The sequence below is a fragment of the Aphis gossypii genome, chromosome 3, assembly GCF_020184175.1.
Source record: "Aphis gossypii isolate Hap1 chromosome 3, ASM2018417v2, whole genome shotgun sequence".
Classification (NCBI taxonomy): Eukaryota; Metazoa; Arthropoda; class Insecta; order Hemiptera; family Aphididae; genus Aphis; species Aphis gossypii.
In genome coordinates, this window is record NC_065532.1 from 41,565,362 (window position 1) to 41,582,351 (window position 16,990).

Below are 16,990 nucleotides of genomic sequence, written 5' to 3' on the forward strand. Positions count from 1 at the left end.
CAACATCACACATTATTCTCTATTCATCTTAACTCTTAATGGACAAACGAAACTAATAAATTATTCGTTCAAAATATTTTATTAGATCGGAGGTCACTGTAATTGATATTTTTTTTTAATTTTATGTTGGACACGTTTTTTCAATCAGTATAATTAAATATTTTAGATTCTGAACGGAGTGATGAATGTATTGATTTTACAATGATGTATGTTTTTTTTTTTGTGTGTCTGTGTACAGCATTACTAGTCGAAATAGTGCTTCAATTTCAAACTTCGGGGTGGTTTCCGATGGAAAAGTGAATATCCTTGGTGCATTATAAAGGTAAAAAGTAAACATTTTCCAACAATTTTCAAAAAAATCAAGAAAAACAAAAAAAAAAATGACGGAAAAACGGGAATTTTTACGCAAAACCAGTTTTCGACCGAATCGATTTTTTTATATGGTTGTAATTCAAAAACTAATCACTGTAAATACTTGAAATTTTCACCAAATGTTTATGTTAGTGTTATCTATATACAGTTAAATTTTGACTTTTTTTGAGTTATTTATAGACCACTGAAATTTTCGATTTTTATGCGAATTTTTTTTGAAGTGTCGGTAAAAAAATTTTGGATGACAAAAAAACTTGAAAATTTGATACAAAGTTCCTTATGAATTGTTTTTATTGTAGCTAAAAAAAATTAAAAATCGTTAGTCACAATTTTTTGTTATAAGCGTTTATAGTTCAAATTTTTACGAAATCTGTCGAAAACGCGAAAATTTGCAAGTAATTTTGAAGTTGAAAAATCATAAATTTTTTTGTGTTTATAACAAAGGATTAAAAATACAACATTAAGTTTTCCATAGGTTTTTCTTCAAGTATCTATAGAGAAAACTCGAAGCATCATTATAGGAAAAATTTTAAGTGCGTTTGAATTTTAAATTTTTATGAAATCGCGTAACGATAACGATTTATCTTCAAACGATTTTAAATATTTGTAATTATTCAAAAAGTATCAGTCGTAGATACTTGAAAATTGTACCAATTATTAAGATTGGCATTTTCTTTACATGATTTAATTTTCAAAAAATGTTGAGTTTTTTTGAGCTATTTATAGACAACTGAAATTTTCAATTTTTCTGAAAATTTTTTTTTGAAGTGTCGATAAAATTTTTTTGGCCCTATCAAAATACTTGAAAATTTTATATTAAGTTCCTCATATGTTATTCTTATAGTGATTAAAAAATTATAAGAATACATAGGCACAATTTTTTTTATTAGCATTTGAAGTTCAAATTTTGACAAAAATTCGTCAAAATTATGAATATTTGCAAATTATTTTGTAGGTATAATTCATAAAAATGTTTGTATAGGTAGCTAAGAGTTAAAAATTTAATACAAGATTTTTCATAAGTTTAACTTACAATAATTATAAAATAACTTAAATTTTGGTGTATTCAGGCCATTAAAACATAAACCACCTTTTCACCAACCACTAGAAATTATATCCTAAGCTGACAAATCATCTTCGTTCAGAATCGTTTTTCGTGTACAATGATACCTATCATTGCATTCAAATTTAACCTACCGTAGTCCGAGGTCCACCCCACCTCCTAATGTACAGCAGAACGGTACCCACTTCCCCGCTTTTTTAATATGTATTTAAATTGATATTATAAATAGTACGTTTAAAGTTTGAGACGAAAACATTGATAGAAGAAAATCGTAAGTACCTACCTACTTATGTAAAAATATTTATATAAAAATATATACTATTGAAAATAATTTAAAATTGTTTAAAGAACAACTTATTTTAGATCTTGTATTATATTCTCAATCTTTATTATAGACTAACAACTTTTTTTTAATACTTAAAAAAGAATTCAAATATTTTGAAAAATTAATGAATTCAAAAAATTATAATTAAAGTTATAGTGAAATGTTACAAATATATTTTGCAATATTGTTTGAATTATAACAATAAAAAAATATACTAAATAAATAAATAAATCGTTATTATACAGGTTTAAATATGTGATTTTAAATAAAACGTACTGTGACTTTATTAAACTTTTTTTTTAATTTCCATTATATTGACTTACAGTATCTTAAATTTTATACATTTTATACTACAAAAGAATTTCAAAATTTTTGTAATTTTGACAAATTTCAAAAAAATTTTGACTTTGAATGTTCATAATAAAAATTTGATAGTTTTGATTTTTGATTCAATAAAAATGTACAAAAAACCTTGTATGTTAATGTTTTTTACTAATAGATAAAAAAATTTCTAAATTAAAAGTCGATGAACAATTAAAACAAATTAAAAATAAATAAATAGAACAAAAATGTCTAAAATATTATTTTGAGTAGTAAATAAATAATAAGCCGTTTTAAAGAAATGCAATATTATCTTTTCTATAATTAAAGTATCTACCTACTTTAGGTTAACAAACTCTCTACATCCACTGAAATGATCGGTGCATACTTCATACAATAGGTTTCAAATTACAACAATAAATCTTAAATTTTGAAGTAGTCGATATCGATGTCAAAGGTATACTGACCGTATAGATACTGCAGGCTATATGCCTATATGTAGATCGACAATCTATACATTAAATAAACAAGCCGATAACGAAAACAAAAATAAACATTTAGTACGCATTCTGGGTTTTTATGTTTCCTAATAATTTAATTTTTTATTATTACCACAGTAGTATAATAAACATATACAAATTTTACATACAGCTTAAATAACTGAAAAAAAAAAAGGCATTTATATAAAAACAGCCAAAAAAAGCAAAAATAATTCGTTTTATTTGGAATGTATAAAAATTAGATTTCCATATCATATATAAAAAAAGAATTATATGCTTTAAAATCCGAGCCCTAATTATTATTAATAATAATAATAATTATAATATAATTATAATGTCGAACTAAATATAATTTAGAAACAGTTTCTTTTATTGGTATTTGCCATTTGGTATATAATTAATAATGAAATAAATAATTATAAATTTACGGCTTCACGTTAATAATACATGAAATTGTAGTCCGTTTTCTATAGTATGTATATTATGGATAATGAATATAATGTATTATCTATATCATTGTTATTATAATGATGTCGTAATATCGTATATTCTTATATATTTTTAGAGCATTATCGTGGTAACTGATAAAGAAATGAAAATACCATCGATTTCAAAAACTTAAGTAAGTAAAAAATTATTCAATTGTTCAATGTCACTAAATCATTTAGAAAGCTTAATTATGTTAATGAGTATTGAAAAATAAATGTTAACTAAAATTAATATTAATGATATTATTGATAAGGTTGCTGCTTAAAGTGATCTATAAAAAAAATGTAATGTATTAATTATGATTGAATACTTTTATAAAAAAAATAAAACAATATGAGAGCAAAAATATACACTTGTTTTATAAATGCGTTTCGAGCGAAGCAAGCAAAATAATTTTGGAACTTTAAATTGAATTCTCAGTAACATAAAATAGCCCTATGCGTCTCTGATGCAACAATAATATTTTAATAATGTAATCAGTTTTAATTTATAACCACGTCAATAATATCATATCAACATGATCACTATGATAATAGTATAATAGTCCATAGGTTTGGTGTTTCCATATAATGTCCAAGTATCTAATTAATTGTAAAAAGTACACTCACCTCATATTTCAAAGAGTGCAATGCATTCTTCATATTATAGGTTCGTTCAAGCCGCAAATGTAATTTTTTTTTTTTTTAAATGGTGTTTTGGAAAATATATAATATGATTCAGAAACAATCCATAGAACATAGAATACAGATAATTAACAATATAAATTAGGTAGGTAGTTTTGTTTCAACTCCCATCACAAATTCTGTTTTTTTTCCAAAATGTATACTGCATAACAAATAAACAATACTAATAATTTATGAAAACTGCTATAATACAGACTACAGTGCAGTTTCTAACAAAGTATATTAACCTATATGACAATTGCTAAACACTTTTGCAGATACCTAATAATAGTAGATTATAGCTCTGACTATAGTGTAAATCTCAGGTTAGGTTAGGTTAGATTCTCAAACTCTTCTCAATACACATCATTGGATATTCGAATGGATTACTATAATGGGATAGAGTTAAACTTAAATTTAATATTAATAATTTGAAATTTCCCATACAAACCAACCTGAATAGAAACCTATCAGTCCAACCTATATCACTAAATAGGTACACATATTTTATTATATATTTATAATGCTTCTATAGTATTTTCACTATTTAAAGAACAATGTGTTAAATTTTAACATTTGATTTATTATATTCTAACAATAATTATAATACACATCATATATTTCTGTTATTACATTTAAATTTCGTGAAAAATTAGTCAAAATTATTTTATGGATAGAATTAAAATCTAAAATATGGAAATTTAAAATAAAATTCTATTTTATACATTTTTCATTTTATTATAATATTCGAAAATAATAATATTTTCCATGTATGGTTAATAATTTTTTTATTTGATTTTTTCATAATATCATTTTAATGGGAAATATTTTAAAAACTTTGAATGTTTTTTGGTATAATTTTTGATAAAAAATCATGTGGTTGTTATTTAAATAAAAATAAAAAATTATTAACATTTAATTTTTATTGACACAGTTCAAAAATTTTATATTTATAGCATAATAAAAACTTTAAACCTGTTCTAAAACTCGGATTATAATTCCTGTAAATAAATTACCTATATAAAACGCCGGATAATTGTAAATATATTTTTAAAACTATTTTAAAAAAACATTAGTTCATCTAGTCATTAAATTAAATATTTAATATAGTCATTAAATAAATCTTTAAATAAAATGTTGTGTAAACAATAAGCAATTTTTTTTAAGTTGTTATTTATACATACAATATTGTAATCTTATAAAATAATAAAATATAAAATTAGATTAAAATATTAAATACAATGCACTTAAAAATATATTGATAAATTAATATAAATGTAAAGATAGCAAGATACCAAAGATATTGAATTCAAAATCAAGGTAAAATAGAATAAATATGAGAAATCGATTCGAATAAAAATTATTCTAATTTAATAGATAAATCACAAAAAAAATAGCTATATTTTATATTGACAATAGATTGAAATTTGTATAAAACATACGTTCTATAAATAATCTATTTTTGGTACCTAATTTAATTAATAATTCACATTATTAACAAGTGATTAAAGTAAATATAACTAAATAAAATTAAGATGTATTTGGTAGTTATTCATTTAAATTTTTGAATATCAGCTGTTTGGTTTTATAATAATAATTTACAGAAATGTTATTGATGCATGATTTAAATGCGTATATGTAAGATTGCATTACATTATAAATATCCAATACAAAAATTGTAGTAGAATATAAATAATAAGAACAATACACAAACAATGCAACCAGAATAATCTATAAAAAAAAAAATAATACGATAAATAAATAATTAATAAAATATAAAATTCAAAATAATTAAGTGAATTGAAATTTAAATATCCCAATCTCAAATCTCCTTCAAACTCAATTTTTTTTTTTGAACATGAATCTAAATTAATTTTTTTGTTTGAACTTAAAAATTTCATTGAAATAAATTAAATTAATTTTTATTTTAAAATAACATGTAATTTTAACTTTAAAAAAATAATTTACATTGAATACTGATAAGTTAAATTAGATTTAAACTGCGTTTGTCCATTACAAAATGCAAATAAGTAATTAGTAGGTAATTTAAAGTTATATGTCATATTATAACCAAATTTTAATTCAAACCCTTAAATATAATTTTGATCGAATTATTTAAATTATTTTAAAATTTTAAAATTTTAATTTTAACTTTAATTTCCTCTGAGTTTAAGAATTGATTTTTAAAATAATAATTAGTAAAATAAATGTTTTACTTTTGATTTTTCGATACAGCCTTCTTTGTATTACTCAGGTCTTCGTGAAGTATATGTTTCCTGACTCCAAAATAATAAATTTTTAAATAGTCTTTCCAGTCGAATTTTTCTAAGCTAAACCAAAAAATGTTACGATCTTCTTTACTTAATGATAACCAAAGTTTTTTGGTATTTTCATTGTCAAAAGACCATTCTCTAGTAAGAAATTCGTTAAGCATATCCAACATATATTCTGTTTTTGAATACATTTTCAGCATTCTAAATAAATATAAAAATATGTTTAAAGCTTCTACAAAGGTCCCAACGAGTTGTATAATATAACAATAAAAAGAACTATGATAAAAAAACACACATCAATTGGTGGGTTAGGTTAAAAAGAAAATTTAAATAATAATTAAAACTTCAGAGTTACTATTGTTAAATATGAAAATAAATAAATCATATATTGCAAAATTATTATTAAAGACTTACTTGGGAGTTTTACCACTTATAATTAATAACAAATCCATTAATGCACCCGGTACCTTATGTAGCCAAAATCTCAGAATTGTGTCAATTAAAAAATTGGTATGAAAAATACAAAATATATACCACATCGCTCGCAACGGAGGAACTTCAAAATAATGGTCGTACATATTTTGTATATATTCGCCCCAAGTTATAGGGCTTTCATTACTAGAAACGTAATTATATATTTTTGGTACCTTTTTCGTTTGATTTAAATGTTGATAACTAAAAATGATAAAAATGTTAACGTTATAGAGTAAACATTACGGAAAAGATAAAAATTATACCTGTTAACTGTATCCCACATAACACTGATCAATGCGTTTACTGTATAATCAACTGGTATAATATCTGTTATTTTATTCGAATCAAGATAAATCGTTCTTAATAATCCTGCCATAACTCCGGTAACTATGCCAGATGGTCCATTAATAGTATCCAACCAACCGGGATAAGGTTCGAAGTGTGTACATCCAACTATAACGTACGGTTTTCTTTTAGTAAATTATTAAAAATTGTTAAAAATCGTCATCGTTAAAAAAGGTTGTTAAATAATTTCGTCATACCGTAACCGAAAGCATTATTATCACGGTTTACTCTCTGACGTAGTTGAATAATTAATAATTATTATTATTTTAAATAAATCAACTACATAATATATACCTTTTATGATTTACTCATCAAACAAATATTTTGTATATATTTTTAGAAAACAATTAATAATAATAATGAATATTTTAGTTTTTAATATTTATTTATGGGAAATGGTATTTTGAGCCAATTTTATTACTTGTAATTTGCGCCAAAATATAAAAATACAACATGTATTTTGTGCCACGACAGAAAACGAAATGGAATATGTGATTTGCACTACACTTTCAACAATAGTCAAATTATCAACAAAAAAAAAATTGACAGAAAAGGCTAAGTTTCGTTATTAAGCTATAAAAAAGTTGAGTAAGCTAGGTATTAAAGTAGCTCGGTATTTTATTTCAAAAATTATATGTTATACTACAAAAATAGTACATACTAAACGAAAATTTACTTATTTAATATACATTGAGTTTATTTTACTTGTATAGGTACGTTTTATTTATAATTATAATATTAGTGGCGCTAATAACAAACTTAAAAAGTGGCGCAAATCACCAAAATAAATTTTTAGATGTGGCGCAAATGATATATATAGTTTTTTTGGAGGAGGGGTTGTTTTTGGTGCAAATTACATACGCCCTTATTGATCAATCAAATAATCTTTAGGTACATCTCGAAATGTCTATTACAGTTAATTGAAATAATATAATATTAATATACATATTTGCAATGAAAGTAAAATATAATAAGAAAAGTTACTTTATTCAGAATATATTATGTATGAGAATATTGAGATGGTTATTGTTATTATAATGTTATGAGGAAAATTATTTTGTTTAAAACTATGGAAAGAGCAAGGTTAGGTTAGGTTAGGTTAAAAAAAGTGGCAAGTAGATAATAGGTAATTTTTTTCTTAATAAAATGTAAAATAGGTATAGCTCATATTTGACTAGGTTACTGGAATTGATGTGTTATATTAGACTTAAATAATATAGGTACAAATAAATAATAATAATTGTATATTCTGAGAAAAAATGGTCTAACGTTTTTTTAATAATAGTTACCAAACTTTTGTTTTAATTAAAAATTAAAATACTAACATTTTAACAAATATTCTGAATGGAACATTGATGTATTGATTTTACAGTGATTTTACGTGTTTTTTTTGTCTTAAACAATTATTCGTAGCAGAAAAAAATATTTCGATTATAATCATTGATATTAATTTCTGTTTGTAAATTAGATCAGATTGATGATAAGAGGGTAAAAAGTTCCCAGTACATTTCAGAATAATTGAGAATTACCAAGAAAAATAATTAAGAGGATACTTTTATAACAATTAATACTAATACTAAAATAATAGTCAAGGAATCATAAATAGATACCAAAAAAATATAGACCGTCGTTATACATGACCGTATTTTTTCTATACGATGATTAGTATATCATTGAATTAAAATTTAACACATCCATGATGGTGACCGACTAAAATATATCCAGAAATAAAACAAAATATAGCATTTTATCATTCCCACAGTTTTATCAGAATCTAATATAGTATTTGTCAAATACACTTACTAATCGATGGACGAAATATGGAAATCGGTAACTGATTGTCATTGTTCAATATCATATTTTCTGCAATTGCTTTAGTAAATGTGTATGTATTGGGCCAATTTTCTAAAATGCTATATTATTTAAAAATGAAAATAAAATAAAAACTAAAATAATTGATTACTTATTTACAATTAAAAAAATTACTTTGCACATGAAATCTCGTCAATGAACATATTTGTTAGCTCTTTCGCCGTAATTGGAACAGGATAAAATTCTTCCCTAATTACATCCCTCGGACAATGTGAATAAGCAGTTGATACGTGTACAACACCCTGCAACAATAAATATTGACTATCAGTGTGAGTTTGTATTCCGTTCCATATAGGCATACCCATAAATAAAAAAACAGAGTTAGTAACAATTTAAGCCTCGGAAATATTCAATATTGTAAAACGCACATAAACGCATATAAAAAGCATTTAATTGAAATCGGAGTAAAATATTATTGTAGAACTCTAGTTAAAATAGGACAAACTCATTTACTTACTCCTTCCTTATCACTAAAAGACTGGTCTTGAGATGTGACAAATGGGAGAAAAATCTAACAATCAATCACATTGTAACCGAATGCCCAAAATACTCCTAACCACAAAAAAATGTTATTTACCTAACCTCACTCTAAAGTTTAACCAAGAGAACGCGGAAGTATTATATCAATTCTTATCTCGACTTGCGCCAAAAATTATAAATAATGTTGTTTTATTTTACTTATAACCTTATTAATTTAATATAAAGTAAGCTAATAATCATAGATGTTAAAGCCTTAACAGAATAATACAATATATATATATATCAATTTATTGCATTACTTCATAGTTATATTTATGAATATAATAAAAGTACCTACTTACTATATTAATGACAATATAATAATTTTGTTTTGATGAACTAGAACCATCATTAACGGTTATAAAATACAATATATTATTTACCTTAAGATTTTTCATCATCGACGCAAGGTCTAAAACATTATTTGTTCCCAATATGTTTATTTTCGTTGCTTTCTGAAGAGTTTCATTGAATCTGACTGTTGCGGCACAGTGAAAAATGAAATTCACATTTTCAATCAACCAATCACGATCATCTGACGATAAACCTAATGAGGGTTGTTCCAAATCTCCATCAATAATTTTTATCTTAGTCACGAAGTCAGGCTTTTCTATTCGAAGACGATCAAATACCTTAAAAATAATTTATAACAATTAGTTTACTATCATAATAGCAAACTATGATAATTGTATTTAACATAATTCGTTTCAAAAAAAAAAAAGAACAGCCATAGAGACTTTAAATTTTTATCAAACAATGTTTTCTCTAATAATTTCTTATAAAATCAGGAAAACAATACAAAAATAAAACAAAATAATTTTTTTTAATTTATATTATTCTTTAATTTTGTGGTTATTAAAACTTAAAATTTAAGTATTATATTTTTTTACAAAAAATATATAAAAGAATTTAGACTTGGTATGTTTTCCTTAATAATTATATACATACCTATGTTTATTTATAGTACATAAATTTTAGACTTTTTAGTTCTCTAGTTATTAATTTGTTTTTTATATAATATTACAGTAATTTGAACTAATTTATGTACAAACCAATTTAAATTTGAAATAAAATATCATATTTTTATGTAATATTACTAACCGTAAAAAAAAGTAATAATAATATTATTATAATACTACGAAAAAAAAATTTAATTTCTTTCTAATATCAATATAATTATTTAATAAAATATTCTTAGAAATATGGGCCAACATAATACTATGTTAAAAATCATATTTTGTATGCAATAACTTATCATTTTATCCAAATTTAACATGTCCAATACAGTGATCTACTCAAAAACGATGTATTACTTGATGCCTAATATTAGCAAATCATCTTTCCCATTATTTCTAATTTTTTTACTTATGTACTATATAATTCTTATCAAGATTTTGTTTCATGTTTACTTTTATAAAGATTTATGACTTGACCTTTTAATAAAATTACAATTACAATATTTCTATCATGATTTTAAAATATCATAAATACTTCAAACATCCTAACTAATATTTATCTGTTATATAAATATTAAGAATTTAGGTTAAATATTTAAAATCGTTTGAGGATAAATAATTATCGTTATGCAATTTCGTAAAAATTTAAAATTTAGACAGAAACTTCTTTCCTTTGACCTCTATAATACATCAAGTGTAAAATTTCATTTTACCAACGGACACTACCCCTGTAGTTTTAAATTGAAGCATTATTTCGACAAGTTCTGGTGTACACAGATACAAAAAAAATACAACATCGTAAAAATCGATACATCCATCACTCCGTTCAGATTCTAATATACTTAGTAATATAGGCTGACAGACTTACTTCTCAATTACGAGGTATTTTCAACACCAACTATATGATTATCCACTTTTGCAAAATGGTATTGATAAAAAAGTATGTTTATTAAAGTAAAATATGTGTGACAAAATTCAAAATATACTACTGTCGAGTAATATACATTTAATATACATTTTGATAAATTCACATTTAAATATTGTTGAATAGCATTGTACTATTGTTATTATATAACATTATAAAAATATAATAATTATAATTAATTTGGTTATATAGTAGGTATATTGTGGGAGTAAATCGCCAAAGTCGTATTATATACATTTTGACTTAACTGCCATTTTCTTGATAATTAAAAATTATTATGATATACAATTATTATCAACATATTTTGTTTTTGTCTTCATTTTATTTTAATAAATAGAAACTTTATTGGAAATTAAGTTCATGAAAATGTTTTTATTATTGATGAAAAGTTCTTTAACAAAAATTTATTACTAAGGAATTTATTGTTGACAAATTGTTATTGATGAAATACTTTTTACCTATATTCCTGGTTCAATAAAATAATAATTCATAATAAAAAGTACCAAGTATTCAAATATTCAACTTTTAAGTACAAAAAGAGACTTACAGCTTGTTTATATGTATCCGCAGCTCTTTGACTGGCAGCTAATCCTTTTTTACATCTAACGATAACTGCAATAATTTTCACGTCACAAGACCTGAGCAACTTTTCCACTAGTATTTTTCCTAGAAATCCAGTAATTCCAGTTATGAAAACCACTCCATCCTTAAACGTGTCGGTTATACTTATTTCCATCTTTTTTTTTTCGGTAAATTAAATAGAACAACAATAGATAAAGTGCAAACGCTCCTCAGAATTTAAATGAGTTTTAAACTTATACTTAACTCGGCATCTTTTCATATTATCAATTTTTGCTGACCATTCAGTTTTTATTTCACGTTGTACATTAATTCATTTTTGAATTATAACACTTACAAATGCCTATGCATAATTTTAACTAATCAGAGTTTATCAAAAGTGCAGAGGGGAATTCCCTCACAGTTGAATTTAGAATCCCCATGGTTGGAAACATAATAGTGAAGAAATTCTAAGAATAAAGGTTAGTTTAGTTAACTATTCAGCAATAACAATTTGAAACTTAATAAACATGATATATTTTAATAATATAAAACATATTTTAACTCAGTTAGCCATTAAATCACTTGTCTACTTTTGATAAGATAAACATAATAATAATTATCACATTATTAAATTATTGTTAATCAATAATTCATTATAATCGACATAAAACTACACAAGATACAATATTCTCCACTCATCTAAACTCTAAATGAACAAACGAAACTAATAAATTATTGGTTTATTTGGCTCAAAATATTTCATTATTGGAGGTCACTATAATGGATGCATCTTATTAAACTCAAGACATGTTTTGAAAATATCAAGTTTAGTGGTTATTGGAACTATATAAAAAAAATGATTTTGTTGAAAAATAGTTTTGCATAAAAATGCCCATTTTTCTGTCACTTTTTGTGATTTTCCACGATTTTTTTGAAAATTCCTGAAAATTCCTTACTTTTGACCTTTACAATACATCAATAGAAAATTCACTTTGTCATCGAAAACCACCCTTGAAGTTTTAAATTGGAGCGTTATTTCGACAAGTTAAGGTGTATAAACACAAAAAAAAATACATTGTAAAATCAATACATTCATCACTTCGTTCAGAATCTAAAATATGACATTATAATTCATTATTAATATATAATTAGTTTTTTTTTTAATTATTCAATAGTCTTATAGCTTATAAATATTAATGGTCATTAAATCTAGTTTAATATTTATGATGGATTTCAAATAATGAATGGACCTATTATGCATCACTAAATCATATTCACAGGTTTATTAGCTTACTTTGTAAAAAATTTTTAATAATTGCTTAAGCAATATTTAGAATTAGTGTCTTAGTATTTAAGATAATTGTAAAAATTTATATAGTTTGTATTATTTGCAACTATACTTATCGATATCGTTTTCAATAGGTTATAACATAAATTAATTATTTCCATGATTAATATACAATTAATTAAAAATAATAAAAACATATTATTGGATATAATTTATTGTATAATGTGACAGCCGAGAAAAAAATAAACTTACAGATTGATCGTAAATATCTGCGGCTCTTTGACTTGAATCGAGTCCTTGCGTACTTCTCACAAAAAGTGCAATTGTTTTCAGTGAACAAGATCTCAGTAATTTTTCAGTAAGTAATTTCCCCAAAAACCCTGTACTTCCAGTAACAAAAACTGTCCCATTCCTAAAAAATTCTGTTATACTCGTGTCCATAATGTTTAGTTATATCACATTTCACGTACGAACTTCTAACCTGTGTAGTCTGGTGAATTTAGTCTTGAACTGGAGTGAAAACCAACAAAGTATTAAACATTATAAATTAGCTTTACGTGTAATTCTTTCAACATTTAAAAAGACATGTATCTTGTCATTTGGTGGGAGTAAATATCTGTAGTACGTAGGTACTCGTCAATGTAAATAGTATTTTATTTTAATGATACGCGAAGGCAATCTGCTATTGTGTCATCATAGTTATACACATCATAATTCTTCCAGGGTTTAAAATAAATCTAATACCTAAATGGAAGTAATCTATACTTAATCAGACTTGTGTGTGATAACAAGCAACTAAATCTTCTTATAAATGTAAGTATGGAATAGAGTATTAGTAATCTTGATAGTTGCATAGTATTTTTTATACACATTAATAAATTCAAACCTTAAAAGGTGTAACCTATTTTCAATTTCATATAATTTATAATTTTTATATAAAAGTCTTATAAAAAAACAAAATTTTAAAACACGTAATCACAATGTACATTATATTTTTGAAAATACTACGGTAAAACTTTTACTTAATTGCAAAATTGTATAATACTCAAGCACAATATTCACAATGCACCATAATATCTGTACTAGTAGATACAGTTATAAAACAATAGTGATGCGATATTTTCAGTATAATTGGTGCTTAGTAGGTGTATTCATAAAAAAAACATATTATTTAGATATTTCTTTGATTAACAATTACAGTTTAATTCATAAACGCGTTTAGAATATACAGGCATATTTTTTAATATATGCCCAAATGTGTTACACCTGAAAAATATCCAACAATTCCTGTTTTACTTTTACAATAAAATGTTTAGCGTAGATGCAAACTCAAATTAATGTTATTTTAATACATTCTGTTCTCAAATATGCATACTTGAAATTTAAATAAGTTCAATGACATTTTCGAATCACCAATATTTTCCTACAAAGAAAAAGATTTATGTTGCAGTTATAAGACAATTACAGTTACGGTTCAATTGACATAACATTTTCTGACATAATAGGAATATGTAATTTACAATTTTTACACAGCAGGTAGATAATTTATAACTAGGTTATAATGATTTTTATAAAATAATATTATTATATAATATAAAGTGTTAGTTATATCTGAGTAAGTATGTAATATAAAAAATTTTCTTTTGGTTTACAATATTGGATAAATAGATGCGATAATAATATAAGTGTGTAATATCAATTTAATAGAAAAACTCCTTCACTACACATGGTATGTATAAGAATGTATTTGTTTTGTTAAAAATTGATTTACATGATATGTGATATTATTTCATCTGTTTTTTTATGTATATATAAAATAAAAATCTAAAATCTTAATGAATAATACAATTTTAATAATTACAAATATATGAGTTATCAATTGTTTTAAATTTAAAAGCAAAAATCCTTAGTTCGGGTATTGAGTAAATAAATGAAATTCTGTGTTAACTCTATTATTTTTAGATTCTGAACGGAGTGATGAATGTATTGATTCTACAATGATGTGTGTTTTTTTTTGTGTGTCTGACTAGCATAACTAGTCGAAATAATGCTTCAATTTAAACTTTGGGGGTGTTTTCCGATAGCAAAGTGAATATCCTTGGTGCATTATAGAGGTAAAAAGTAAACATTTTCCAACAGTTTTCAAAAAAATCGAGAAAAACAAAAAAAAAGTAACGGCAAAACGGGAATTTTAACGCAAAACTAGTTTTCGACCAAATCGATTTTTTTATATGGCTGTGTAACTAAAAATCTAATCACTGTAAATACTTGAAATTTTCCCCTCATTGTTATATTATCGTTATTTATATATGGCTAAATTTTTAAAAAGATTTTTGTTTGAGCTATTTATAGACAACTGAAATTTTGGATTTTTTTGGGAATTTTTTTTTTGAAATGTCCATAAATAAATTTTGGATGGCCATAAAAACTTGAAAATTGAATACAAGTTTTCTTATGAGTTGTTTTTATTATAGTTAAAAAAAATTAAAAATCGTAAGTCACATTTTTTTTATAAGTGTTAATAGTTCAAATTTTTACGATATATGTCAAAATCACGAAAATTTGCAAGTAATTTTGAAGTTGAAAAATCATAAAATTTTTTTTGTTTATAACTAAGGATTAAAAATACAAAACGAAATTTTTCATAAGTTTTCCTTCAAGTAGCTATAGAGAAAACTCAAAACATCATTATAGGAAAAATTTTAAGTGCATTTGAGTTTTAAATTTTTACAAAATAGCGTAACGATAACGATTTATCTTCAAACGATTTTAAATATTTGTTATTATTCAAAAAGTATAAATCGTAGATACTTGAAAATTTTACCAGTTATTTAGATTAACATTTTCTTTAGATGATTTAATTTTTTTTTAGCTATTTATAGACGACTACAATTTTTTAACTTTTCTGAGAATGTTTTTTTGAAGTGTCGATAAAATTTTCTTGGCGGAGTCAAAATACTTAAAAAATTAATACAAAGTTCTTCATAAGTTATTTTTATAGTGATTAAAAAATTATAAAAATACATGTGCATAATTTTTTTTTATTAGTATTTGAAGTTCAAATATTGACAAAAATTCGTCGAAATTATGAATATTTGCAAATTATTTAGTAGGTATAGGTAATTCATAAAAATGTTTGTATAAGTAGCTAAGAGTTGAAAATTTAATATAAGATTTTCTAAAAGTTTAGCTTACAATAATAAATTATTAATTATAAAGAATTTAAATTTTGGTGTATTCAGGCCATTTAAACATAAACCACCTTTTTTACCAACCACTGAAAATTATGTCCTAGGCTGATAAATCATCTTCGTTCAAAATCGTCTTTCGTATACAATGTACCTATATCATTGGATTCAAATTTAACACCCCTATAATATATAATAGTGATTCACACGGCACCTAATATACAGCAGAGCGGTACCCACTTATTCGCTTATTTAAATACATTTTTACATTCTTTCTTACGCTTGTTTTTTATAAAAAAAACTCAATGCTTAAGATTATTTTATTTAAATTATTTGATTCAAATTCCTCCTAACACCGTTAATGCGATGTATATGATGTTTAAAATACATATTGTATTCTAATGTAAATCGTCTCAAATTATTCGACACGATTTATCCATGGGTAGGTGCACCACCAATGTACCTCACTTCTTTCTGGGTAAAAAAAAATTATCTGCTCAACAATTTATATTAAACAACTGTAACTCTTATTTGGCAAAAAGAATCATGCTTAAACTCTGAATACCTACCCCTTAACTGGCGTAAAAAATAGTAAAGTATTTTAAAATATGATCTTTAAGTTTACATTAGAATTCCAAAATCTAGAATTTGTATAGATTATAAAAGAAAAATAGTGTTGAGAATGTTTGTTAAATTACTCTATACGAATGTGTACATAAATACCGTTTGATTATAATTATTAAGTAATGACGTAATAATTTTCCCATCATTATATGGGATAATAACTTAAAAACTTAAGTCATCAAATAAATTTAAAAAAAATAACATTCTATTGCACTGTATATTATATATATTCA

General features: G+C 23.8%; 1 protein-coding gene and 1 long non-coding RNA gene across 3 annotated transcripts in view; one reads left to right on the plus strand and one right to left on the minus strand.

Annotated features, from left to right (window-relative positions):
- The first annotated feature begins 95 nt into the window (after positions 1-95).
- Positions 96-16,990, plus strand: part of LOC126550806 (uncharacterized) — a 47,942-nt gene continuing 31,047 nt past the window's right edge. Inside the window, exons 1-2 of the long non-coding RNA XR_007604822.1 lie at positions 96-322; positions 3,147-3,203. This is a non-coding gene — a long non-coding RNA (uncharacterized LOC126550806). The remainder of the gene's footprint in view (positions 323-3,146; positions 3,204-16,990) is intronic.
- On the minus strand, positions 5,177-13,410 carry LOC126550802 (fatty acyl-CoA reductase wat-like). 2 transcript variants are annotated; one of them, XM_050203003.1, is made up of 8 exons: positions 13,198-13,410; positions 9,599-9,847; positions 8,811-8,938; positions 8,628-8,737; positions 6,743-6,932; positions 6,420-6,680; positions 5,949-6,206; positions 5,177-5,463 (listed from the first exon to the last, which is right to left on the minus strand). In XM_050203003.1, the coding sequence occupies exons 1-8, from the start codon at positions 13,384-13,386 to the stop codon at positions 5,382-5,384; spliced, it is 1,467 nt and encodes a 488-aa protein (XP_050058960.1). In that variant the 5' UTR covers positions 13,387-13,410; the 3' UTR covers positions 5,177-5,381. The 2 variants fall into 2 exon arrangements, with proteins under 2 accessions (XP_050058960.1, XP_050058959.1); XM_050203002.1 differs by lacking the exon at positions 13,198-13,410 and adding an exon at positions 11,644-12,079 and having other exon boundaries at positions 5,178-5,463.

Coding starts and splice junctions, on each gene's coding strand:
- LOC126550802 (XM_050203003.1), bottom strand. CDS start 13,386: ATGGACACGAGTATAACAGAATTTTTTAGGAATGGGACAGTTTTTGTT. Junction 6,681..6,742: donor ATGTGGGATACAGTTAACAG/GTATAATTTTTA, acceptor TATCATTTTTAG/TTATCAACATTTAAATCAAA. Junction 5,464..5,948: donor GCTGTATCGAAAAATCAAAA/GTAAAACATTTA, acceptor TTTTTTTTATAG/ATTATTCTGGTTGCATTGTT.